General features: G+C 32.4%; 4 protein-coding genes and 1 long non-coding RNA gene across 7 annotated transcripts in view; 2 read left to right on the forward strand and 3 right to left on the reverse strand.

Annotated features, from left to right (window-relative positions):
* Window positions 1–3963: 3963 nt before the first annotated feature.
* On the reverse strand, window positions 3964–7381 carry LOC136779712 (uncharacterized). 2 transcript variants are annotated; one of them, XM_066737452.1, is made up of 4 exons: window positions 7264–7381; window positions 6851–7207; window positions 6636–6759; window positions 3964–6554 (listed from the first exon to the last, which is right to left on the reverse strand). In XM_066737452.1, exons 2-4 carry the CDS (start codon window positions 7202–7204, stop codon window positions 6238–6240), a joined length of 795 nt encoding a protein of 264 aa, XP_066593549.1. In that variant the 5' UTR covers window positions 7205–7207; window positions 7264–7381; the 3' UTR covers window positions 3964–6237. The 2 variants fall into 2 exon arrangements, with proteins under 2 accessions (XP_066593549.1, XP_066593548.1); XM_066737451.1 differs by having other exon boundaries at window positions 6633–6759.
* Window positions 4709–5884, forward strand: LOC136779511 (uncharacterized). Its single transcript, XM_066737134.1, has 2 exons — window positions 4709–5011; window positions 5096–5884. The coding sequence occupies exons 1-2, from the start codon at window positions 4709–4711 to the stop codon at window positions 5882–5884; spliced, it is 1092 nt and encodes a 363-aa protein (XP_066593231.1).
* Window positions 7382–8001: 620 nt separating the features above from the next.
* Window positions 8002–10159, forward strand: LOC136779717 (uncharacterized). The gene is made up of 4 exons (XR_010823665.1): window positions 8002–8062; window positions 8456–8595; window positions 8717–8742; window positions 10020–10159. It is a non-coding gene; the product is annotated as an uncharacterized lncRNA (long non-coding RNA).
* LOC136779708 (carboxypeptidase N subunit 2-like) overlaps window positions 10140–26921 on the reverse strand; it is a 62425-nt gene continuing 45643 nt past the window's right edge. Inside the window, exons 1-2 of one of the 2 annotated variants that reach the window (XM_066737447.1) lie at window positions 15052–15595; window positions 10140–14973 (exon numbers count right to left, since the gene is read on the reverse strand). In XM_066737447.1, coding sequence (XP_066593544.1) covers window positions 13054–14922 — 1869 coding nt within the window. In that variant the 5' untranslated portion in view covers window positions 14923–14973; window positions 15052–15595 and the 3' untranslated portion in view covers window positions 10140–13053. Of the gene's footprint in view, window positions 14974–15051; window positions 15596–26921 lie in introns of those variants that run through there. The other variant, XM_066737446.1, reaches the window with a different exon arrangement.
* Window positions 20139–23683, reverse strand: LOC136779593 (replication protein A 70 kDa DNA-binding subunit-like). The gene is made up of 13 exons (XM_066737250.1): window positions 23210–23683; window positions 23098–23145; window positions 22808–23004; window positions 22514–22683; window positions 22349–22436; window positions 22106–22268; window positions 21821–22025; window positions 21606–21718; window positions 21356–21522; window positions 21058–21271; window positions 20873–20956; window positions 20598–20792; window positions 20139–20520 (listed from the first exon to the last, which is right to left on the reverse strand). Exons 1-13 carry the CDS (start codon window positions 23237–23239, stop codon window positions 20470–20472), a joined length of 1725 nt encoding a protein of 574 aa, XP_066593347.1. The 5' UTR covers window positions 23240–23683; the 3' UTR covers window positions 20139–20469.

Here is a 26921-nt window from a genome sequence, read left to right on the forward strand (position 1 = left end):
TAACTAGTCTGAATAATATTTTTCGAAAAGTCTTTGTTCTCTATATTCGCTATCACACGCAAAAATCAGTGTAAATTAATGGCAAGTTCAGAACTGACTTAGAAAGAAAACCGTTGAAAATTTTTGTCACAGAAATTCTTCAACATTTTTCTTACTAAGTTATTTCTGAACTTGCCATTAATTGACGCTGACCTTTGCGTGAGACAGCGAATATAGAGAACAAAGAATTTTCGAAAAATATTGTTCAGATTAGTTATAGGACATAAATCGGTTTATTACTTGATTTTGTATATTTCCCCTTAATTGATATCATTAAGATTAGATCAAGGTAATCTTAACTTTTTTAAAAATGTAATAATATATTTTTTATTATATACTCTTGTAACTTATCTGTGAAAGACTTTTCAAAGCACTATATTAATGTATAATTTCGCTAAGTCGATTTCAATAAATCTACAATTTTAATTTTAAAAACGATATCGCCAGCATTTAACGGCTTCAAAAAAAAATCTGAAAATATAGAGTTCTTATTTTTTCATCATGATTAAAAAATTAAAAGCACCGGAATTTTTTGTATGGCCACCCTAGTGCACGTGAATTTCAGAATATCCAATTTCGAGCTTGAAGTAGAGTCAAATTTAAATAAAAAAGGTTGAATTATAAATTTTTTCAGTTTGTGTATGTGCAATACATATTTGAATGCACACACAAGCGTGCAACACTTACACGTTCACGAAGCACATTATTCGATATCATCGCTACTGAAACTCATTTCAGGTAATTTCCTAAGGGCAGTAGGTCTATAGCGTTAATGGTACAGTCAGTGAACGATCTTAGAAACATTTAAAATTTTCATGTTTTCCTTTTTTGAAATTGAATGTATCTTTCTATTTTAAATCAGATTGGTCTTGTGTATAAAATGAGATTTTATATCCCTAATACGTACGAAAATAAACAATTTCTTATGTGTGTGCTTTCAGACATTTTTAGTGGTGGTTCCTCTTTATGTATAATTAAATATACAGGCACATTGCATAAAATTTGCAGGAAAAAAATGAAGCGCAGTAAAGAAACAATTATTGTAAATGATTTAATTTCCTCAATGAACTGTATTTGGTAACATGCTTAATTGATGGAAAAAGGAAATGAAATTAAACCAATGTTGCAGCAGTGATGAATTGTGCGTATTTAAAAAATGGGACGGATTTTATTAGGATAGTAGAGGGGTGGCGCAAAATCGATGAGTTAAAGACACTATTTAGGAGGGCTTTGAACAAAAATAGCACGTCGGAAACCCATGCATAAAAAAACGTTGGAAGAAAAGGACGCCCTTACGGGACTGTTTTTTTGACCCCATCTTATACAGGGTGGAGTACTTAAGACGTCCCAGTACATAGATACAAAAAGAACCGTATCTCGTTAACTATGAAAAATATTCCATTTTTGCATAGGACCTTTTTGAAACTTCTTGTTATGTTCTTTCAGAAAGGTCGTATGCAAAAATTGAATATCTCTTATAGTTAAAAAGATACGCGCCTTTTTGTGTCTATGCTCTGGGGCGTCTCGAGTGCCCCACCCTGTACACATGATGCACATAGCAACATATGACTAACTACCGTGACTAACAAGCCGGGCAAAATGCCACCGAGGAACACCGCCTGAGAGCCAAGTATGTCTCCAAGAAAATATTTCTATGACCAATATTCCGATAACCACCGAGGGTGGTCTTTCGACTCTTATTCAAAATGTCAGCCCCCGTACTCTTTTTGTTAGGGTAACGCAGCCGATGTTGGACAGTCATTATACCATTACTATTTTATATTATCCTTGTAAAATTGTTGTATTAAAAACATTAGAGAACAGAAATTTGTCAACTAGAGTAGAATTAAAAAAAGTTTTGTTTTCGAATTGTGTAAAGTAGGCTGAAAATTGCAAACTTGATTATAAAAGTTAATCCCTAATTACGAACCTGGATCAAAATTGAAACTTATAATTAAGGGTAATTGATACTTAAATATTCTTTCCAAACATGGGATATTTTTAGGTTAAACTTATACTGAGATATATTTATAGGTTATTAGATTGAACACGAATGTCCTGAAATTCAGATTCTTTGTAAAAAAGGAGTCACGCACCGCGTTTCTCTTTGAACTTGAAAATTAATTAATCAAAATTTCTTGACAAATGATACAGTCACTGGTAACAAAATTTATTAATAGCTTCTGAGGTTTCATCTGTAACCAAGCCAGCTGACGTAATGCTGTTCTCGTTTAGCATCTATAGAACATCTGCTGAGTTAATGAAGCTCGAGCTTCGTTACAAATCTGTTGAGATAAATTCTTCGAAAAGTGAAGTACCATTTATATTTTTACACACTCGAAAATCACGTGTAAAGACCTAACGAAGAAACTTAATATCTTATATGGCAATATTTTTCCCCATTACTTTTATTTTATCTCACTATTAATTTTTCTCCAGCTCATATAAAATATGAAGTCTATTGTGAATTCAGAAGAAAGCAGCCAGCAGTAGCACCAGCTTTAACCGGATCTCTCAGATACCGCATATTGACTTTACAAAGCAAAACGCGAGATAACAGTAGGACGTTATTTGAAAACCGATTTTAACACTAAACGTACCGAGGATTTTTTATACACGTGTGTTTACATTTGAAAAGGGTCATTTGACCTCGCTTTTGGTACGTTTAGTGTTAATTTCATTATATCTTCTCATTGACGCCGCAAACTGAACTTTATCGTAAATATATCAGATTGTGCAAAATATCGAACACAAAAATTTGTTTAAACAATTTTTTTAATAATATTAAAACGCAAGATAAATTTAAGAAACGAGCGTTTTTACGACAAGATGCCATTCCGGACGAGTCGAACAAGCCTATAAAGATTGAAATCAGACGAGAAATGGCTGTGTATTGTTGCCCCACGTTTTTGAGGTGGACGAGAAGAAAGAATACACATAGAGTCGGTAAGGAAGGAAACAAGGTGTAGTCAAGATATGCCGTACTATTGCCGCCTTTTTCTACTTAAACGCTTTTTAATCATTCAACTACACAATCGTAAACGAAGAAATTAAAAATTTATATTCGAAGCGTACCTCTTTTCTAATACAACACGATTACTCAAACTGCAATTGCGTTGTTCCTTTTTTCAAAACAAATTGTAGAATCAACTAATACTATGCGTATAATGTTTCAAATCCCGGGCATATGAGAGAAACGCCAGACAATGGAACACACGCATTTGTCAAGAGAATTTGCTGAATTTAGACATTATTGAAGTCTTTAGTTATGCAGATTGTCATAAATAGTTTAGATTTCGACTAAAGTGTATAATTTTTAGCTACGAAAGTTTCCACTTGAACAGCGATCATGATCAGAATATCTCTCGAGATTAACAAAGACTTGATTCTTTTCTTAGCCAAATTTAAGTTTTGTATTGTCTTCCAATAACACTTTAATTTATATCGAATTTTTTATGTATTTTGAAACAAGGGTATTTTTACATATGATTGGTTTTTATAGTAAGGTATACGTATCTATCATTATATATATATCTATAATTATATTAACAAGTTATAAATAATATTAATTGTACTATATATTTTAAGTATCAAAAGTTGAATCTGGATCATTCCTGAATTTATGAACTTTCTTGTATAATTTACCAGTTACAGTTGCTACATTTCATTGCAATGCAATCGTCATGTATATGTTCCATATCAAAGATACAGATATATGTAATATATTGCCTTTTTATAGTAAATGTTACAGATCAAATATAAACAAAAAATATAACATTTATTCTCTTGAAATGCTTTAAAAGGTATCAAAAATTGTGTTTCATATATGTATATGTCGTGTAACTTTGAAATATTACATTAATCTACACTTGTGCCTTTCACATGTTATATAACAGTAGTGTAATGGTCTATATTACTGGGGTGTATTACATTGTTCGACGTTGCTGACTTACTCCTAATTATTCAGGTGTTACAAACTTATCCTTTCTGTAATTTATTATAGAAGTAAAATTGCGACTGTATCATGCGAGGCGTTATCAGAATCGATATGTGAAACAGATTATTTCATAATTATCTCAAAATTTTAGAGCATTTGTCTTTAGAGCTACAACGTAATTAGTTTTATGTAGAATTTTACGAAATATAACAACTCACGTATACGGAGCAAGAGCTAAGTGCATTTGTTTATATTTATGTTAGCTCAGTCACTAAGGGCTTGTCTACACGATCAAAGAAATGTGCCAAATTTCTGTGACACAGTCCAAAGTTACTAGAAAGTTACTAGACTTTGATTGTTTAAACACTTAACTGTGACGAAAAAGTGGGATACAAAACTTGGATTCTGGAATTGCGCATTAAGCGCAAAAATGTATAGTTTATGTTAGGTTTTTATCATACCTATATTCATATTTACCAAATGCATTTAAATATTCTTAATAATTGAATATCAGTTTATTATAGTGTGTATAGAAGAGTAAAGATTAAATAGATGGATAAAAAAATAAAGAAAAAGTTAATGAAATTAATTTTTATCTGTTCATTAATTGAAAATACTACAGAAGAGGAAAATATATTATTGCGGGAAGAAATAAGAAAACATAGTCGTCGTGCAACTTGGACGAAAAGATGGATTTTACGCCGAACTGAAAAATTAATGGGAACAATTAATATGGCTCACTTAGAATTAAGATTGGAAGATGAAAAATCATTTGAAGGCTTTTTTAGATTACGAATTGATTTATTCGATCACCTTTTACAATTGATAGGTCCATTTATACAAAGGAAAAATACTATAATGCGGGACTGTGTTTCACCGAAAGAGAGGCTCTCAATAACTTTACGTTTTTTAACAACTGGAGAAAGCTACAGGAGTCTCGAATATTCCACAAGATTTTCGCTGTCGACAATATCACTAATTGTTCCTGAAACATGCTCCATTATCTATCTAGTCCTACGCAAAAAATATTTAAATGTATATGTATAATAAAGAATTAATTTAAAGGTAAAAGTTAATTTATGACAGTACTTATACTCATTTAGCAATTACTTTTTATAGACACCAAATACAAATGAAGAATGGGCAGATGTTGCCAATAGATATTTTCAATTATGGAATTTTCCTAATTGCATTGGTGCTATGGACGGTAGACATATTGAATTTAAAGCACCACTTAAAGATGGATCATTATATTACAATTATAAGGGTACTAATAGTATTGTATTATTAGCTATTGTTAATGCCAATTATGAATTTATATATGTTAATGTTGGCGTTAATGGAAGAGTCAGCGATGGAGGAGTTTTTCGGGAAAGTGATATTTCAAATTTATTAAAAAACATAGAAAACCCTCTGAACATTCCATGTGAAAACCCTTTACCTGGAATGAATGAGCCATTGCCCTATGTATTGTTAGCAGATAATGCTTTTCCATTACATAAAAACATTTTAAAACCTTATTCTACATGCAATTTAACCCAAGAAGAACGTGTTTTTAATTACAGACTTAGTCGGGGAAGACGAGTAGTGGAAAGTAGTTTTGGAATATTAGCAAGTCGATTTAGAGTTCTTTTAACACCAATATACTTGCCAGTTAAAAAAGTAGAAATTATTACATTAGCATGTTGTGCTTTGCACAATTTTATAAGTCGTGAAAATAACACATTTTTTCATGATTCAATAGGTTCAATGCAAAATATAAGAGTTAGACCAATTATAGATGTAGAAATAAGTGATGAAAATAATTTAGAGGGGATTCATGTTCGAAATGCATTTAAAAATTATTTCAATACTATTGGAGCTATTGAATGGCAAGACAGAGCAACGCATTTTGGCTATATTAACTAATTTAATTTATGTGGTATTTAATTTTATAGATTTTCTAAACATTTTTAAAAATGATTAACAGTATTCTATAAAAAATCTTACTTTATTGCGTATTTAATACATATAACAATTTATCTACTTATAAAACTTTTATTGGCTGTCTTAATTATAATCTTAGACTTATCAACTTTTTTTGGCAAACAAAAATATTTTAAGTGTAAAAACATTAATAAATTCTTTCTTCTGGAAAACAAGTTAACATTTATTATTATGAATAAGAACTAGTATAAATATATATACTAGTAAACTGTATGGAAATATTTAATATTTAAACATTATAAAAAAACCGTTTTTTAAATATTTAATTAATTTTTTCATTCATCACTATCATCATCATCCACCAGTGCCATTATCCCTCGTTGTAACCTTCTCAATTTTTTTTTATTCTTTTTACGTAATTCAGCTTCTAAAAATTTTATCCAATAATGTAATCCATCTTCATTTTTATCTTCATTAGAACATAATTTCTTTATACCATCTAATGCATTGTCCCAAAAAGGTTGCCTTTGTTGTAAAATTTCTGATATATCTTCTGTTTTCCTTTTTTTTTTCTTAACATTCATTTCATCAGTAATTGTGGTAGATGCTGAAGAAGGTGGTGTCAAACAATTGCGAAACTCAGCTTTTTCATCTATAAAAATATGAAATATTAATTGCATAGGATAAGCATTTTTATATGGTTTATATAAAAAGAATCATAAAGATTTACTACTCAAATCATTGTCATCATCTATTTGTAATGTAATATCTGCTAATTCTAAATCCTCTGTGGAGGAAGAATTTATAAGATCCGTTAGACTTGTATTCCCTTTTATGTACTTGGGTTCTACATTTTCCTGAAAATATCTTGGTATTATATATAAGCAATTGAAATATGAATAGAATAGAGCTTATAATTAAAAATAGGAAAATTACTCTGAAACTTACCTTTAAAGAAGAGTTTCCTTTTCTAGCTGCCACGTGTTTTTCTAAGAAAGACATGGAATCATATAGCCACCACGTTGGTTTATAAATCTCATCACTTGAAGCACCGCTACATTTAGATTGTTTAACTTTATTTATTTGTTCTAAGAACTGCGTACGTAAGCCATTAAGTTTCTTCTTAATTATGTCCACTGTTATTTTCTCATTTGTTATTTGTTCATAAGATTTACTTATAATTTGTAATGCTTTGTCACGTAGAACTCTGTTATGATAATCTTTTGATTTAATAACATATAGACATGGATGCTGTTCATATAGCATTATTAATGTCTTTATATTTTCTTTGTTATTATTCATTTTCTGCAAATTTAAAATTATGTTAATACGCGAAGAAAACACAAAAGATAAATTATTACCTGTTGCACTCTCTGGTAGGTTATGTGTTTAAACAAAATTACATAAATTTATGTAATATGTATAGCTATTCACACATTTGAGTTAAAGCGCTACCTATATTCATCCAAGAACAACTAAAAACTGTGTCACAGAAATTTGGCACATTTCTTTGATCGTGTAGACAAGCCCTAAAACAATCACACTTCGTACGTACACTCTGGTATACTGGGCTACGCTCGACAAAGCAATTATTGAGGAAAGGGGAGCGCGGAATGGTAAATAACTCGCAGAGTAAAAGTTTATTTTTTGTGTTGTACCAACAACCAAAAACATCCTAAAAATATAAAAAATTATGATATCTTCACATTTGTTACATTTCTAATGGCGCCGCTCAATTTCCAATCGCACTTTCACTTTATTCAAAATAAAGTGCAGGTTGGCAAACTGTGTGACATTTTATAAGCTACGAGGATGGCAAAAAGGTGGATAATGACACGTACGTATTTTTCAACAGGATTTGATGAAACTGATTACAATGAAATCCCTTCTTTGTGTAGATTGTTGTAAAGAACTCGAATTTTGGCCAAAGCTTATAGGGATCATGCATACCAACACAATGACAGTGAGATGAGAATGTGTATTGGTATATATGCGTACTATCACCACGAACTATCGGTCAACTTTCGCAGTTTTGGGGTACCAATTTATTTATACATGTACAATTACATATTGACACTTCGTTATTAATGTATTTACTGCACGCTCCCTATAGTCTCTTGGTTATGAGCGTTGCAAGTTGAGGTTAGGCGAGAAAACAAGGTGAATTTTTCTGTGCCATTCAAGTGGGAACATAATAGCTAAAAAACTATATTCTTCAGTCAAAATCTAAACTCTTGATAATAATTTGCATAACCAAAAGCTTCAATGTGTCTAAATTCGGCGAATTCTATTGACAAATGTGTGTGTTCCATTGTCCGACATTTCTCCTAAATGGCCGGGATTTTAAATATGCGTATTCGCCGATTCTACAATTTTTTATGAGAAAATGAACAGTACAATTGCATTTTGAATAATCCTATTGTATTAGAAAAGACGTATGCTCCGAGCATAAATTGTTTACTTCTTCGTTTATGATTGTGTAGATGAATTTATATAAAAAGCATTTAAGTAGAAAGAGACGGCGACTGTACGGCATATCTTGATTCTTTCTAGTTTCCTTCCTTACCGACTCTCTGTGAATTCTTCGTTTTGTCGTCCATCTCAAAAACGCGGGACAACGATACACAGCTGTTTCTCTCGTCTGATTTCAATCTTTATAGGCTTGTTCGACTCGTTCAGAATGGCATCTTGTCGTAAGTAAGCCCGTTTTTTAATTTTGTTTTTCATTGTAATACTATGAAATAAAGCTATTATTTAAATAATTTTTTCTTTTTTCCATTTTCTGGACACCTGACGTCTTTATGCATGGTAAAGATCACTATGGCTGCGTCAATGAAAAGGTATGCATTTATAATCGGTTGTCAAATAAAGTCATATTATTGTTCTACGTTTTGCTTTGTAATGCCGATATGTACACTGTGGGAAATTGAATCGTCAGTTTCGTGTTATAGCGAAGTTAACGGGAATCCGTATACCGACATTACAGGGCGAAAACTGCTTCGCATGTAGCGTTGTCATTTGTTGGCGGATTGTAAAGTTATTATAGGTTTTTGGAAATGCCAGAAGATTATCTACTGAAGTACGTTGGGTAAATTAACAAAAAATGAAAAAAAATTTTTGTTTAAATAAATATATTAACATTATTGAGAAACAACAATTAAATCGCAAAATCCCTCAAAGTACTTTACTAGATAATGTTCTTACTTTTCCAAAAAGTGGACAAAAATGCAAATCCGTCAAAAAATGACGATGCTGCATGCGAACTAAATAATAGAAGAATTTCGTGTTGGCGACTTCCCGAACATGAAATTCTTCTATTATTTATTTCGCATGCAGCATCGTCATTTCTTTTCAGATTTGCATTTATGTGGACTTTTTGGAAACGTATGAACATTATCTAGTAAAGTACGTTGGGGGATTTTGCGATTTAATTGTTGTTTCTCAATAATGTTAATATATTTATTCAAACAAAAGTTTTATTTCATTTTTTGTTAATTTTCTTAACGTAATTTAGTAGATAATCTTCTGACATTTCCAAAAACCTGCAATAACTATACAATCCGCCAACAAATGACGACGCTGCATGCGAAATAGTTTTCGCCCTGTAATGTCGGTATACGGATTGAGTTTCACCAACTCTAACCAGGTTGTAAAGTTGCCATGTAGGATTGCCAACTTTTTGGTAAAAATAAATTAGTTGAAAACGATAGTTGGTAATATTGATATTCCGAGCTCTATTTCCGTTTCTAATCCGCTGTTTCGTATTGTATTTATATATTCAATCTTATTAGTGCCACGAATACCGCGAATTCAATTTGAATTAATAATAAAACGAATAAATGTGCTGAGATTTTAACCATTAGGTGGAAAACGGAGCTCGGAATATCAATATTGCCAACTATCTTTTTCAATTATTTTATTTTTTCCAAAAAGTTGGCAATCCTACATGGCAACTTTACAACCTGGTTGGAGTTGGTGAAACTCACCCTAAAGAGTTTAGCAGAAAATGTACGGAGTGAAGTTAGCCAAAAGGTAACCGAATAAAAATTTCCCGCAGCATACGCGGTACCTGAGGGATCATGTTGAAAGGGATTAAAATTAGGCTTTTACTTTATAGATGTCTGTATCTGCATCAAAAATGATTGTTTACGCACATCAAACAACATCGGGACTCAAACTTAACAGGATAAATTAATAATAAATAAATATTTTTATTGAAAAGTTTTGTATTATAATAATACATGTTACTATCTTAAAGTTTTTTATTGCTTGAAACTTACACTATTTGCAAAAGCTACGTGTTCGGAGAGAGCTAGCTTTGCGAGTCCTGTTAAATTCTATATGCAAATTGTTCCCTGAAACGTGTTTTACACGGAGGAACGTGTCAACATCTCGGTGGGAAATCTGGACGTTTCAACTTCTTCAACTAATATGAGTGGAAAAACAGAACGCTTGTGGAATGCCCAGCTGTCTTCGAACCAAATACATTCGTAACGAAATATTTTCCACTGTTGACTGAGGTAGCCGATTTTGGTAAAAATGTCATTTATTGCTAGAATTTACAACGGCGTAGAACGAGTTTGACTGTGAACTCTTATGCTGTATACCTGTGATATCAAATTAACAATATATTCGAGGTCCAAAAGACACTAAGCGTTTAGTTTATTGCATTAACTTAAACTTTTTCGTTATTTTTAAAAACGTGTAGACGCTTTTATAATCTTAAAAACGATGGATCTTAAGCCAATTCTTTATTTTTAAAAAATAAAATTATAAAATTTATAAAAAAGAAAAATACTTGATGTATATGAGAACTGAAGCCGTGGACATGAAAAGGGATATTTAAAACTAAAAGAAAGTGCTTTATAGTCTAATTGATAGCTTCTACAGCATTGAAACACAACTTATTAATTTGTCATCATAAATATTAGAATTTTAACAACATGGGAGGATAAATAATACATTAATTTAAATGAAAATTAAATAAAAATCAGATAAACTTTATTCTATTAAACTAAAATACAGATAAGAAAAAATTTCCTTAATCAATTTTTTAATCTTACGCTAAGCGGCGTCCGTTGTCTTTTGGACCTATACAGTATAAGAATAAAGGGTAAATGAAAATCGGAGTATCTCTAGTATCCAATCGATGTAATTGGATAATATCCATTACATGCTAAAGTTTGAATTCTTTTTGGAGCAGTCGCAGCCATATCGGTCGACTCACATTTAACTACACACAATCTTGATTTGAATTGTTACTACATTTAATGCAAAATGAACAATCGCTATTCCCTCGGATTTATTGGTAATTCAGCGCAATTCACAATTGTAAACGTTGCAGTTTAGCCAAACGCACCGGTGCCTCGCTTGTAAAATACAATTTACATTCCGTTACACATTGAAGTTTCTTGGCGAGAATGCGTCTTGATTCGTCGGGCGGGGCTACTGCCTCGGAAGACATTTTCATTTTCACTCGTAGCACGTGCGGACGGACCGAAACCTATCTTGGTGAGTATATATATCGCACAAGAATCCGAATCTAAAGTTTGGTATCAGACGTCTTATATAGAACAACATAAGAAACCAAACATCTGAAAAACTACTAATTAAAATTTATACTTTTCTGATTTTTATTTTTTATGTTGTTATACACGAGATTCCTGAATTTACGTATGATACTGACCCTAACCTAAAAGTGGATCTAAATGTACAACAGATTAGCGAAATGTAACTGTGTTGCGGTTAGTCACGATTAAGCTTTACACTTTCATGTTACAGAGTGCATGCTTATTTTGAGTGCCGTCCAGACGTGATATGCCACAAAATTATGTTACGTTGTTTTCTTGTATATCTAGATCCACCTTAACCGTTTGACTGCTGAGGAGCGCTATCGCGCTCTTCTTGTAAATGCGAAATTTCTGTAAACAATTGGTATTTTTTAATTTTTGTTGTTGCAATGCAATACAAGTGAGTTTATTGTATGAAAAGTGCTTTACATATTTTCCCATACACACGCAATTAGTGCCGCAGTTTTGGCACATGTTCGAAAAAATACGCCAGCAGCCAAACGGTTAATATAGGAGGAGTAAGTATCTAAACGTCGGAAAGCAGCTAGCACCGGACACAAGCAGTATCTCCGTATAAATAAGTAACAATGAATGTATGGAGGAGGTTGAATAGGAGGCTAATATAAGAGTTGTATATCGTAAAACCTGCTTCAGTTTTATACTCTTCAACAGTGGTGAGCACGCAATATATCTTGGTGCTAGTGATCACGCGTTGGATTGGCGTGATTTTCATTTGTTCAAGTATTGAAATATAATAAATATCAAATTATTAAAAATTGCTGTACTAAGAAACTGATTTAATAAGTATTATTATATTAAAAATTTATTTTTAATCCAACATCGAAAGTACTTGTTTTAGATTTTTTACCTTCGTCGATATATCTCTCATTATTATCGAACAGATTTCCCCTAAGACTTGTGATAGCAAAATATATTAATTAAATTATGTTTGGTATGTATTTATTAATCATATATGTAAATATAATAGTCTCCTATGTAACATTTATAATTCTGATAAGACGAGTGTCTCATGTTTTCAAAAACACCGAAAAATTATGTTTCCAAAATCATCGCGCTGAGTAGAGAACATAATTTGAGATAGTAAATGTTAGGCCCATAAGGCCTGTGCAGACATTTTAGAATACTTTGATAATTATTATATTTATAAAAGATACAAATTTTCTTATGATTGTTCGATTGTAGGGAACTTTTTCTTTCCGGTATAAAGGGCTACAGCTGCTTTCGTCGAATTGTAGACCAAAAATTTATTGTCGTTACGAATTACTTTTTATTCCAAATATTAATTTTTTTATACGTAATTGGAATAATTAATGAAGATAAAACCTTATTTTCTAATTAGTTACATATCTATCGTTAAAATTGCTTAAGTGTCCGGCGCTGAGCACATCTCTCCTATATCCAACTAAAAGAGCCATTAGAAACTGAACGACGCGACGAGCCACTCTGACTTAGATGGAATTGACGAGTTCAAAGTAATTAACAGCAGTTTCGGTAGTTTGGTCTACAAGAGGTCTGGCCCAATACTGTACAAGATACGATGACATAACCTCTTCCAAAAGTTTAAACGAACACAACATGGGGCTTGCTTCGAATGGCAGGCTCTTGTCCGCGCTCATAATCGTATCCATATTCGTATTCGTGGTCGCGTTCATAACCATAGCCTAACCTAGGCACACTGTTCCTGAGTTCGGATGGACTGTGCACACGATATAATGACAAGACTTCCGGGGGCTCTCTTCTTAGATTAGTCACGTCGGCCACTGCATAGACACCGTCCAATGCAGGATCTGTTCTTCCCGGCAAAGTCTCCCGATCTTCTTCGATATTACCAAACCTGGGAATCTCGTAGATGTTGGTGTCTTGTGGACTTCGTTCCAGTACTTTCCTTCTCGTGTCGTAAGTATTATCATTTCGTACGAGTAACCTTTTACTATAGGACCCTGCATTCTTATCAAGCTCGCTGTTGCTTTTTCCAACGTAAACAAGGAATTCCGGCCGATTGGGAGTGGCATAAGCTAACCTCTTCTTTCTCTTGGCTCTTGTCAGGTGTGCTATCAAAGCCAAAATGGTTGCCGTAGCTGCCAAACAACCGGCCGCTGACAGTGACAAGTATAGTGGACTCAATCTGCAGCGCAGAGAGCTTTCTGGAAGTGTCAACAAAAGCTTTCCCGAGAATTCTTCGTCAACACACTTAATATCACTACTGTCCAGCTCTAATCTAGTATTGTTCCTACGTTCTTCTGCACGTATCACGTTCCACAGCCAATGAGCCGAGCAGTTGCATACCAAAGGATTACTACCAACGCGTAAGATCGACAAACTATCGACTGGAAAATGCGTTGGCTGTAAGGAAGCCAGATTGCAGCGTCTGAGCGAGACAACTTTAAGATATCTAGCGCCATAAAGGACTCTACTGGGCAATTTCGTAAGCTTATGGTTACCGTCCATCGAAATGCGCTCGAGATTAATATTGTCCGAAAAGGCTCTTGCATGAACCGAGCTTATGGTACAGTTATCCAATTCAAGGCTTCTCAGTTCGAATAAATCCCGGAAGGCGACCTCGTGTAGATCCTTAAGGGGATTCCTGCTGAGGATCAGACTGGACAAAATGGTAAGTCTGGCTAGAGCTGGGGTTGGCACGCTTGTCAAATTGTTCCTCGACAGATCCAGGTGTAGAAGGCTCGGCAGCCCGTCGAAAGCTCCGTCTGATATACTCTTAATAACGTTATTAGCCAAGTTCAAGGTTATCAAGGAGGGTAAAGATGGTAAATAGCTTCGATTCAGTTCTTGAATCAAGTTGTCCGACAGGTCTACAATCTCTAAACTAGGTGCGGTGGCAAGGTTGCCACTGGGCACTTCCAACAGAGAATTCCTTCTCAATAAAAGAATTCGAATCCGATGCAAATTCTCTAGCAAGTTCTCTGCCAAACTCGTGATAGAATTTCCACTGAGATTCAGTGTTTCCAGGTTACTAGTAAACTTGAACGTCTGTGGGTCCAAGTCAGTGATATTGTTATTTGACAGGTCCAGATACTTTAAAGCCTTCAGATTATGAAAGGTCCGTTTAGGGATGTTGCTAATGGCATTGTTGCTCACGTTCAGCTTCATTAAGTTCTGCTGGAAGTCGAAATCATTTGAGCCCAGGGTAGTCAAAGCATTGGAACTGAGGTCGATGGCGTCCAGGTTCCCGTAAAAGCCTAAGTTCATTCCTATATTATCTATTCGATTGTTTGACAAGTCCAATTGACGAATTTCTGGGTTCAGCTGGATGGGTACGATATCCAGGTCGGCATGGATGCAGCTGGCTCGAAGATTTTCGTCATCGCATCGACAACGACTAGGGCAAAATCCAGCGTTCGCCATTGCCAACATGGCGGCCATCGCTATCGCAATCGGCAACGTCGTCGGCAAGGGTCCACGTGATGCCATTCCATATGAGCACCTCCTCTTCTACCTGAACTGTCCTGTAATCAAAGTTCACTGTTAAATTAAGTGGAAGTGACAGTTTTAAATACTAATAACTAATATTCTTCGGGGCACTTAAATCAGATCAGTTACACTAAAATATTGATGGCTGTTTATCTTTTAAACTAAATGAGGACAGATGTAAACAGGGCGTTCAAATAGTCTCGAAATCCTGAAATAACTTAAGGATATGTTGCCGTAGCAGATATATATCTACTGTACATACAATTATGAGAAATTGATTCCTCGACCTTTCAGTTAACTTCACTCCGTAGATTCTCTGCGAAATTTCTATATTATATTATATTAGATAAGATAACGATTCAATTTCCTATAGTGTACTAGTCGAACGGGGTTTAAATTTGAAATAAAAAAAATTCTGCTGAATAATTGTAATTAATGCTGAAATGTTGACAAATAGGCGAAACAATCTTTCTTAAAATGCTGGATAAGATATGATAATAAATTTGTTTTATCATATTTAATGGTATTTCTGAATCCCAAAAATGTCAACTTCAATCATAAAATCATATAATATTATAAAATTACGTACACAGTCTATCTGATCTGGAAGAGTGAATGTTGTATCTTCATTTAAAATAATAGGATTTCTATCCAATTCAATTAAAATGTTTCATTTTCCATCAACAGTTTTAATAAGGGAATGTAAAATTATGTATATTTTCTTATATTTGCATCAAATGTCATTTTAATACGTATATTTGTTCTTGTTTTTAATTAATTGTGAGTCAATCAATTTCATGATCGATTGAATAATTTTAATTTTATTTTACTTTAAACATCTAATAGTACTTAAGCGAACCTTTTTTTCATTTATTAATAAAGGAAAGATAAAGAAAATGATTTGTATATGTTGTTGTTTTCATTGTAATGCTTGTAATCCGTCTATTAAAACTTGCCCTATACATATGTGGGCTAATTGTAACAGTCCACTAGGTTTTGCAGTAATATATGTTTTGCTAAGATTAGAAAAGATTTTAAATGATTTAGTATATTACATGAACGGATAATTGAGCTTTAAGAAAAAATAGCTATCGCTAAGAAATTATATATAAATTTAAAAATATGCACATTTTTCTGAGAATTGTTACAAATAGTCCTAAACTGCCTTAATAGCTATATTGAGTTTATCGCTTTCTAAAACTAAAAACAATATTTCTCATAAGATCAAAGAGTCCGTTTTTCGAATACCATCTAAAATTTTATTTTTACATAGTTAATAAACAGTCTTGTAAAGTTAGTTTTAATTTTATAGTTTTAACAATTATAATATGACAAGCTTCTTGTAGCATAACAACGTATCAATCTGTCATGCACATAGGCATTTTAGCTAGCCAAGAAATCAATATTATATATTTGGATGAATAAAGCTAAGGCGGTGTAATATACAAGCTTTCGTCGTTCCGAACGTTAAATGACATTTGAAAATCACGTTTGCGTGATATTTTAATTTTTGTGGACATTTCAACGTTTAATAAACGTAGGAAATAACGATTATTTTCATAAATGTCTCGATGCTTTAATTATGGTTAATATCGATGTATTTTTAAATATTTTGATAACGTAACTATAACGTTCATACGAATGTAAATAAAAACGCAGTAATTTGAATTACTAGTAACATACAAAGAAAAGGTTACATAATATTTGAATTTCTCCAAATATTTAATCCATAGCGAGTTCGCTTCCGCTGGCCGCTGCACGAGATAACTGACATATTAGACCGTTTAAAACCGTAAGTAGTAAAATGTGTGCTACGACTGGCTACGAGGAAAAAAATAAACTTTTTCACTAATAAAAACTCGTATGTAATCTTTCGATGGTTTTTTAGTAAGACTGATAGTTCGTTTGGTAAAATTGTTTTTTGAGGTCTAACGAAGGGGGTGAAGTCGTGAATGGTCCAGAGGTACACAGCCAAGAATTAAAAACTTTAAAACTGTGTAATTTTTAACGTTAAATAACATTTTTAAATAACGTTTTTGATCCATATGATTTATACTTTGTTAATGGAATTATACGATAACTCCTTAATATATGCTATTTCTTATTTTTGAGGTTAGGAGATCATTCGGAATGAGAAATTACAGAGAGCGGGTGTTATTCTTTTATGGAATGAATGTCCCATGACGATAAAGAAGCTTTGCAAATGAGCAGTTTGCAAAAGCGTTATTTCCCTTTACGTTCACCGGTTGTTGCACAAACTTGATGTGAGTTTATTTACGGACACCTGTGCATACCCGCTCGAGCTTAGATGTGTCGTCGCTTTTCCCATCGGAATATTACCAACCGTTACAGCGCCTGCAGAACAGGGCTAGTTTCCTTGTCAATTTTTTTACTAGCAATAAAGTTGGTGGTATTATATCATTCCTAACGATACAAAATCCGTTGCAAAATTTAATGTGGAAATGATGTCAGGTTGTAAAACTACCCTTTCCACCCAATATTTCTAATGAAATTTTGCTCGATGTTAAATTGAATGATTCATCTACAAAAAATGAAAAACAATTTGTATTGTTGTCTGAAATTAATTAATTACATCTTAAATTGGGATAAAAGATAAAAAGACTTTCTTGATCTTCGAGTGTTTGAGAAAAAATGTGTCACGTGACCATAACTAAGATGACTTTTAGACAAATCTACGAGTAGTAATAGAAACATCGTGAAGTTTATAAAGAAAATTCTTAAAAATTAAAATAGAGAAGACTAAAGCAAGTTTAATATATGACATTAATTTCGGTCATAGAAAAGTACCATTTCCTATAACGAAAGCGAGTTTCAGAAAAGGTGCTGGGAAGCCCCGGGCCTTTTAAGGTAAAAAGTAGAACGCGATTCCTTCTGAACGGTACACGCCAGGGTGATCGTGCTACGAATGTTAACGATGCTGCATTTTTTGCCTCCCTCTGTTATTTTGCAGGACATATAGTACTGTCAGATAACGGAATGTTGTAAATCTGTGCATTATACATGACAAGCGGATCGCGGCAGTTTGTTATTCCTTCACGGACTACCCAAAAAAATCATGAAAAATTACTCACACCTGATCCCTATGCTTCTCATTTTCTACTTACCTTTTCCATTCCCTGAACCTTTTAGTTCCCCGAATAATGGTAAACGTGATCAGCAATTGTGATCATTCTTATATCAAATTAATTATAATTCATAGACAAAAATTTATATTTTGTCTTGAATTTGACAAAATTTGAATTCAAGTTCCATGAAAGACCAGTTTTATTGGAATTTATGTAGAATAAAGGAGAAAAAATGGGATGACTAGGAAGGAGTGTTCCGGAATTGAATGAAATTCATATAAATAGGAAAAAGACAGACAGCTTTTATCGAAGTAAAATTTACCGTTATGTCTAATCGATAAGAGATAGGCGAGGTAATATATAGTAAAGAAAATGTTAGTGGGTGACCTAAATACTCAATAGGAATCGAAGACTCTTTTGCTATAAATGACATATTTAGATCCTGGATAAATAGCATTTGCCTAAAAATAATATCAGTCAGAAGCGATAACGCTAAATGCATTAATGATACTACTCCAATTGTTGTGTTAAAAATTGCTACACTACCAACAGAATTCTAACAGATTTTCTGTTAAAGTTCTGCACAACTTTCTTCTTGATATACCAACTTACCTCAGTTTTCATATTTGTTGAACTTACTATTTTAATTATTATAGGATTCTATATGATGAATAATGTTTGTACAAAAATTAGAAGTGCTATTTAGCTGAGAATTAGGTAGGTGAAAGCGAGCAGGCTGAATGAAACGTATTCCTGAAGAGGCGATGAAATTGTACGTGTAACTCGATGAAATGCGAAACTAAGCGATAATATTGTATTCTTATTCATCGCAAAGGTGATAACTGAGAGGTTAGTGCTACGAAGTAAAAGGAAGTAACAAGAAATAAAAAAAACTAGGACCACCAACCCTGTAAAAAAAAATAGATGGAAACTTGTAACAATGCTTACAACAGAAACTTTGTAGGGTAGCTTGTAAAAAAGGAATATTAGGTAATTTTTCTTTAAAAGTTCTCCTAACTTTAGTTTATAGCCATATTTAGTAATTATTAATTGATTAATTTTGTTGATCTATTTTCCACTTCTAATTTTCACTTTAGTGAAGATGATTTTAGATGAAAAACTAATTAATCAATTTAACTCGTTGGGAGTAAGTATATTTACGACAGTACTTGCTAAATCAAAATTTTAATCTTATATTGTTCCTTAATGAGAAATCCCTCGTACCGATATTACAGAGTAGAATTTGAAGTGGGTGTCAATGATACGGCGATATTTAACAATAAGCTAGTTGAAATTAATTGCACCATCTTATAATGACGTCGCGAACTGTTCTTTCTAGTATAATATCCATATTTATGAAAAATAGTATTTTTTTTAAATTTCTTTTGTTGGTTATTTTTAATCTAATTGACTTATTATAAATAGCAGTTCGTGATGTCACCGAAGAGGTACATGATTTTAACATCGGTAGTCAATTAACGTCGTATTATCGTCCACATAACATTTAACTTAAAAAACGCTTGAGGGATTCCGCTAAAAATATGTAGAAAATAAATTTTATACAGTGCCTGGATCAGGAATGTAAGACGTTAGGAGGAAATAATAACAAACAGTATAGTCGGCAGTCGCACGTGTGTGCGTATGGCGATACAGTACGGTGAAGAGTATGAGCTTCATTTGTTTTTTCAGTCCAACACACACGCACATCAGAAGTAATGGTGTTTTACGTCAGTTTTGATGGATGAATTTAGGCCAGGGCATGCAGGTACATACATACGAAGTACCTGGAGAGAGCATAGGCTTGCGGGGTTGAACCTTGAAGGGTGAGGGGAAAAATTGTGGATAGCCCCCCTTCTTCCCTTCACCTTAGTGGCATAACACCTCACCTAAAGTGGGACCTTATGCTCTCTCTCTCTCCAGGTACTTCGTAGTTCGTACCTCCATAACATATGTAGGATGGAACGAACTTAAAATAATGCGAACGTTCACAGAAAACCTAGCTTTTACTTAAACGTATTGGTTTAGTGTAATTATCCACAAAAAAGAATAAGGGTCTACTATTTACTATGTAACTATGTTTTAAAGTTTACTGAAATAAAAATCTGAAGTTTGAATATTAACATGTACAAAATAACGTTATAAATTAACATTATATTCGTAATAACAATTTTTCCATAAAATAGCAAATATGGATTTTTTAATTTATAACAACTTTGAACATAATTGCTGTTAAGTCAATAAATTTGTTTCACTATCATTGTTTAATTTTATAATACCTTATTAGAGTAACGTCATAAAAAAATTACAAACCAGTATTTAAATTTAACATATTTAGAATATTTAAGGAAATAATTTACTCATTTGGATTTCGACTATAATTGGATACAATTAATAATATTTACGCATTACCAATAATTAATCAATCTTTAATTATTTTTATCAATCATCCATTCCAAATTGTTTAATCCATTGGTGAAGAGGATATAACAATTGTTTTTAATTGTTCCTCGCCCTATGAACAATTTATTATATTAAAAAAAGTTAAAAACTTAAGGAATAGATTAAAATATACCAGAAATATAAGCATACATCACATCGTTGCATTTCTACTCGCAATTCGAATTGAAAAGTCTTGAGTAAAATAACCGCCAATCTTTCGGAATAAAAATCTTCATGAATTTCTCGAATTTCTGCTAATTCCTTTGCGGATAAACCTATTAATTTTTCAGCCTCTCTATGAAATACTGTAACCCATTGACTTCCCGTCGGGTCTGTTAATATTAACTGAAATTGTAAGTTCAACAAATAATTTCACTCCTATTAAATGAATACCTGTATTTGAATTAATTGTGAATTATACTCACTTCTAACACTAATACATACTTAAAGTCAACATATTCTTTATTACACTTTTCACATCTATACAAATCATTGGATTGCTCAATTAACTAAAACAAAAATAAATTAAAATATTTTAAGCAACACTTAATAGCTATAACAAATGCTGCTACCTATTCCATAATATACAAAGATTATTTTAGTAACTTACCTTTTTTAAGCAGTTCTCAGTAGGACATGACTTGTAAAGAGCATTCTTAACCTGGCTCATATTAACTTTTGCTTTAACAATGTAGTAGTCTGTATGTTTATGACCCAATTGCAAATCTTTTGCTTCTTTGAATGTAATGTATCGTCTACATGGTGATTCTACTTTGGTAGCACTTTCTGAGCAATGACCAGTAGAACTATACCATTCTCGTAACCTAACAAAAATAATTTTTAAAATTGTCAAAATGATATAAATTGATGTAGTAAACTTAATTTATGCTTTACAGCATTTAACATACTTATGAGCTTCTGGTATATCAGGATCAATCTGAATAACAGAAGAATTAAAAAGAGTAATGCTTTTTCTACCATTAAATTCTCTGACAGAAGCTCCTTTAACAGCTACTACTGGATTATTTGATCCATTAAATTCTCGTGCCTGAGATCTCCATAAAGTTAAAGATACCTACAGTAAATTAATCCAATTTGAATATGATAATTAATATTTTGGAAATTACATTGCTTTTTATACATTACAGTGAAATTTACCATTGTGTTGCTTTCATCAACTAACTGAATATCCCTTTTCTCTAAAGGTATACCAGAATTTTTTTGTATTATTGTCTGTAATTCATCAAAAGATGCTACAATTCCCAATACATCTATAATTGAAGAAAGAATCAAAACTAACTTCATCAATTACTTTTTTACACACTACTTTCTCTGTTCAATCTAAATAATGAATTTCAGTACTTTGAACATACCAATCACAGCTTTTTCACTTTTTTTAGCAATTGCACTTATAGGCTCAAAATGAAATTGAATTTTTGGAACATTTTCACTCTTGTCCTGGCATGGTATAATTTTTGAGTATTTGGTCAAGATCATTTCATATGCACATTTTAAATTACAGTATTGTTTGTTTGCTGCTTTTATGTTACACTTGGAAATGTAATAAATTTTTCCCACCTATTTTATTGGTGCAAGCAATTGTTGATTATCATAGCATACCACATAAATAGTTGTTTGGCTATTCATTAGGTTCTTACCTCTAATATATCAAAAAACTTGTCACATTCATCGTTAAATGCAGTACATTTTATTTCACCACTTTCATCTAATAAGTCCATACTGAACAATGTACCTTCTCCTCTTGCATTAAACCATTTTCTTACGTCTGTTTTATTAGTCACTCGTGCTTTGATTAACCAACTAGAAGGATTTATTTACCTAAGTTACAAAATTTTTAAAATACTACTGTAGCTCAATATGAGTTATAAAGTACTACTTACGTATCTTGATACGGGTTTAATGTATCAATTGAAATTAGAGTTTCATTTGATATTGGGCGATGAAGGCTAACTGTCACATCATTATTTGCTATTAGGAAAGAAAGTATAATTTAAATAAATTTTAATATATCTTAAGTTTATTTACAAATAGATTATTTATTTTACTTTGAAGTTTTGTAACATGTAAAGCAGCATCAGACTTTTCTCCTAAAAACCTTTTTTCACATATATTTTTGAAAGAAGGACCACTATCATCACTTATAGGATTACCTATTTTGAATCCAACGTGGTCACCAGAAACATTTATATCAATGTTCAATATTACCATGACACGTCTACAACATACATTTACAAAATGTTATAAAAAGATATGATAACAAAAGATAATTATTTTAAAATGTTCTCTAGACAAAAATCTCTAAATAAACAGTATATTGTCTTTGATCAAGAGGAACTTACTTTTTACCTCCACTATAATCTATCATACTTATGACATATTTATTCACTTGACAAATAGAGAATTCTTTTAAAATTTTGTCAGTAATTAAGTGGTTTAACTGAGTATCTAGCATGGCGAATGAGGTGATTCTGCCCCCATCAGATAATAATAATTGATAGCTCTCAATACTGTTTGGTCCATCAAGTTTTTTATAACCCTATAGATTAAAAGTATATTTTAATTTCTCATAGATTTAATTTAACTGTCAACATGTTACGAAATTGCTGCACTATTTATTGCAATTGCTTACCAGCATTTGAAGAACTGGTTGAGCAATATACTCTCCATTCATTATTTGCTAGGGGTTAAACATAATTGTTATTATATAAAAACAACAGTATGTAAGATAGTAATAGACTTACGTTCAAAGCTCCTTCCGATAAAAAATACATTTCAAAAATGTATAAAAGCAATCAATATTTTATTGTAAACTTATGACTTCGGTAGGTCTAGAAACAATCAGCAGCGTCTAAATATCTTTTGTAGGTTTTACAGTCTATAGAAAGATTTTAATGCCAAAATCTGTAGTACCACACTAATTTTCTCAAGTGAACTCAAGTCCCAAAGTTCCAAGTAGCCCCAACTCCCAAATAATCTCAAACAGTCAACGATTGCACTTCAGTAGAGACAAATCAGTTATTTGATTTTGAATAATGAAATATGATTGGTCAATCAGCAGCGTGATTGCCAAGCATGTGTGGAACACTGTCAAGTGTCGAAATGCTACTGTGCAGAGTACGCATGCACGCACATTTCAAAATTTTAGGTGCTTTCCACAAATTAACCTGTCTCGTCACCTGTTCATCAACAAACCTTACCGTAGGTGGCGCTGTAAATTAAAACGCTGGTCCAGAATGTCCGGAGTAAATTCTACTCCTAGCTCCATCTATAAAAATTGAAGCAGAGCTGCTTCTTTTGCACGCACGCCATTATTTTGGTGCGTATATGTTGCGTTGTCTTCAGTTAGCTTCAGTTAGCTTCTTTCGCTTAATTAAGGTGGTTCCATGGTTTATATTTTTACTTTACTAGTCTCAGACATGTTTTAAATATAAAATATATCAAATTTTGATTCACACACACACATGAATGAGTAAACACAATTATGAAACACTAAATAATAATTCAAATAAAATATAAAGAAAAATATTTTACTCTTATATTATATTTGGATGCTATCTTAATCTTACCTGTGCTTTTTCTTTTTAAACTTATTTTATTTTCAAAGAAAAACATTTTCATTCGATTTTATTTTTCATGGAGTCATTTTAATCATTAAAACATACGCTACAAATTCACCGACTCAATATTTTTAAATATTTGAAAATAATAATTAACGTGCTTTCAAATTTCTCCTATTTAATAAAAAGATGATTAATTCGATAAGAAAAATGATGTTATTTTTGCTACTGTAAATAAATTACAATATTAATTCGATTAATTTGTAGGGTATATTTTAATCATTATAATGACTCTTCTCAAAAAGTAAAATCGAACGAAAAAAAAAACTATTTTTGTTTCATTGTGTTTCAACCATTATTTGATGCTTCAAAATTATATATTCATTTGCGTAGTAAAATTTTCTTCGTTTTATATTTAAAGCTTGTCTAATTAATACAGCAGAGAACGAAATACCGAAGAAACTCAAACTTTGATCAGCTTCGATATACTTTGAATGCGAGAGAGAACGGCCTAGTTTTCTCAGATCTCTCTCTCTCTCTCGCAGTTTCACTTTCGTTTACCCAATGAACGGAGGCAAAAACCTTATTCGGTCAACTAAATTATCTTTTCATATCGTAGATTCGATTTCGATTTCATTTAACCTTAACTTTTTTTTTTATAATTTTTAAATATTTTTACAACGTACCTCAGAAGTCGTGATCAAGCTGAAAACTCTCAACATAATGGATAATTCTATAAGTAGGAAACACTAAAAAATTATTTTCTTATATGCCTCATTTAAAATCTTATTAAAGGTTGAAATGTTTCAAAGTGTTATCTTGATACGGACAAAGAATCAATTGAGCCAGGAAAATCGAAACAGATGAGTCTCGATTTTACTTTCCTTTATTTTTTTGCGATGATTGACGTTAGTCATCAGGTTCGTCGGAGATAAAAGTTATAGTTCTTAATTGATAATCTTTATAAAAGTGGCGTTTACCATGTTTACTCTTATAGGCAAAGTTTTGAAAATATTTTTAACCAGGGGAATCGAATAATTTAACAAATATTGGTATTACTAAATTTCGTGTTTTTATATAACGAAAAGCAGTGTTTACACGAAAAGCATAGGTAAAAAGAATATTCCTTTCATCGGAAAGCTTACAAAAAGTATCACTTTAATCAGTAATTTCATAAATATGCATAAAATGATAGGCGAGCTCCGGCGTAATAAACTTTTCTTTAGTAAATCCAGTGTTCCGTATTCTCTTGTGTTCTCTTGTAATCAAGAGTGATTTCCGAAAGTCGATAACGTTTTACTATCGTTTCCTTATTACTTGGCGATAGATAGTTCAATACGTTTTTATTATATTAGTGTCCCCCTATAGGTTCACTCCACTTTACGTAATTACATTTATTGTTCAAGATGCTCACCTCTTTGAACGAGACTGACTACTGCCCTCCGGACAGTATTGTGCATTTTCTCGCTGCACCAGATCTAGTGTGATCGTATGTTTTAAAGGTCTAGATGATCGATTCGCGAATCTCATCTGCAGTAGCGCCACGCATTGGTTCCATTAGATTCTTTACGTGACCCTTAGGAAAAAATCTAGTGAAGTCAAATGAGGTAAACGCGGGAGTCAAGTTGATGACCTACCATGGCCTATCTATCGGTCCGGAAATAGTTTACTCGATCTATGGCAGACATCGGTGTGTGTGTGTGTATTTGTGTGTGTGCGCGGAAATATACTAGACAACCATTCTTTCGCTAAAAATCATTGGTTGTCGTAATTGTAAAGGCAAACTTTCTAAGAGCGGATTTAGTTTTTCCTCTAAGAAATCCGTATAAATGGTGCTAGACAGATGAAGTGTGAGAAATATCGATTCAACCTGTAAGATTTATTGCTGATAATAATTTTCTTAAACCAATGAGAAACAACAAAATTGATCACTCTTGGTCTTCAATCAAGCTAGTCATTACATAAATGAAGTATCTGTATTGGAACGATCCTTCCTGAACGCCAAGAGGACTATTCTCAGTCTATTTGACATTTGGACATAGTTCCTTTGGTTAAATATACCATTCAGTGTGAAAGTACTTTCTTTGGTCTAAAAGATTTTTACCAAAAAATCTTTATCTTGTGGGTATTGTGCGAACAATTTTAGTTTTATTAATATTATTAAAAATATTATGCAATTAAAAAAATATATCTATTTACAGTACTTATCTTCGCAAAAATAAATACAATATTTATTATTACGAGGCAGCAGTTGTACTTTATGAAATTGAGGTACAGCCTCAAAATATTTCTTTTTAACACGCAATGCATCGTGGTCCTGGGTACGGTTACTTCGTTAGAAATAACATTACTGCTCGTTATTGGGTTTTCATGGATATCTTTGAGGATTTCCTTCTCCTCATCAATAATGGTAGATTGTGGTTTTCCTGGAAAGTATTGATAATGGACTAGACAGCCCGTATCACGTAGGCGCTGCAGCACTCTAAGAAAAGTATGTTTATCAGGGACAGGACGTCTAGGGAGCCGTTCCACATAATGTCACGCTGCACTGGATGTATTTTCATTTGCAATACCATAGCTCACTATACTTCATATCGGCGTATTCTACACTTGAAGACATTCTAAGCTATATCGATTAAAAAGCGAAAACTGAAAGTTGAGGTGCCATAAGCAACTAAAGAAAGTGTTAAGTAAATGAGTAATTCCAAAACGTACTTAGCCAGTAAGGGTGATGGCACATACATCGACGAAAGAGGCACAGTAGATGCAATGTAAAAGTAAGTCAAAGCACATAAAAACGGAACCCATACAGTACCAAGTGACTTATAGACATATTTTAGACGTCTTTTAGTCAATTAGATGTTTAATAAAGATGTCTATAAGACAACTTTTAGTC

This window comes from Prorops nasuta, unplaced genomic scaffold, assembly GCF_024137725.1.
Source record: "Prorops nasuta isolate Cenicafe-Biocafe unplaced genomic scaffold, Cenicafe_Pnas_1.2 PNAS00017, whole genome shotgun sequence".
In the NCBI taxonomy this organism is placed as follows: domain Eukaryota; kingdom Metazoa; phylum Arthropoda; class Insecta; order Hymenoptera; family Bethylidae; genus Prorops; species Prorops nasuta.

Bases quoted from the DNA above. Each gene is read 5' to 3' on its own strand.
- LOC136779712 (XM_066737451.1), bottom strand. From the start codon at position 7,204: ATGAATAATAACAAAGAAAATATAAAGACATTAATAATGCTATATGAA. The intron at 6,760-6,850 runs GTAAGTTTCAGA...AGATATTTTCAG, and splicing joins AAGGAAACTCTTCTTTAAAG to GAAAATGTAGAACCCAAGTA. The intron at 6,555-6,632 runs GTAAATCTTTAT...ATATTTTTATAG, and splicing joins TGATGACAATGATTTGAGTA to ATGAAAAAGCTGAGTTTCGC.
- LOC136779511 (XM_066737134.1), top strand. From the start codon at position 4,709: ATGGCTCACTTAGAATTAAGATTGGAAGATGAAAAATCATTTGAAGGC. The intron at 5,012-5,095 runs GTATATGTATAA...TACTTTTTATAG, and splicing joins TACGCAAAAAATATTTAAAT to ACACCAAATACAAATGAAGA.
- LOC136779593 (XM_066737250.1), bottom strand. From the start codon at position 23,239: ATGTATTTTTTATCGGAAGGAGCTTTGAAC. The intron at 22,026-22,105 runs GTAAGAACCTAA...CCAATAAAATAG, and splicing joins AGTTTTTTGATATATTAGAG to GTGGGAAAAATTTATTACAT. The intron at 21,272-21,355 runs GTATGTTAAATG...TATTTTTGTTAG, and splicing joins GATATACCAGAAGCTCATAA to GTTACGAGAATGGTATAGTT.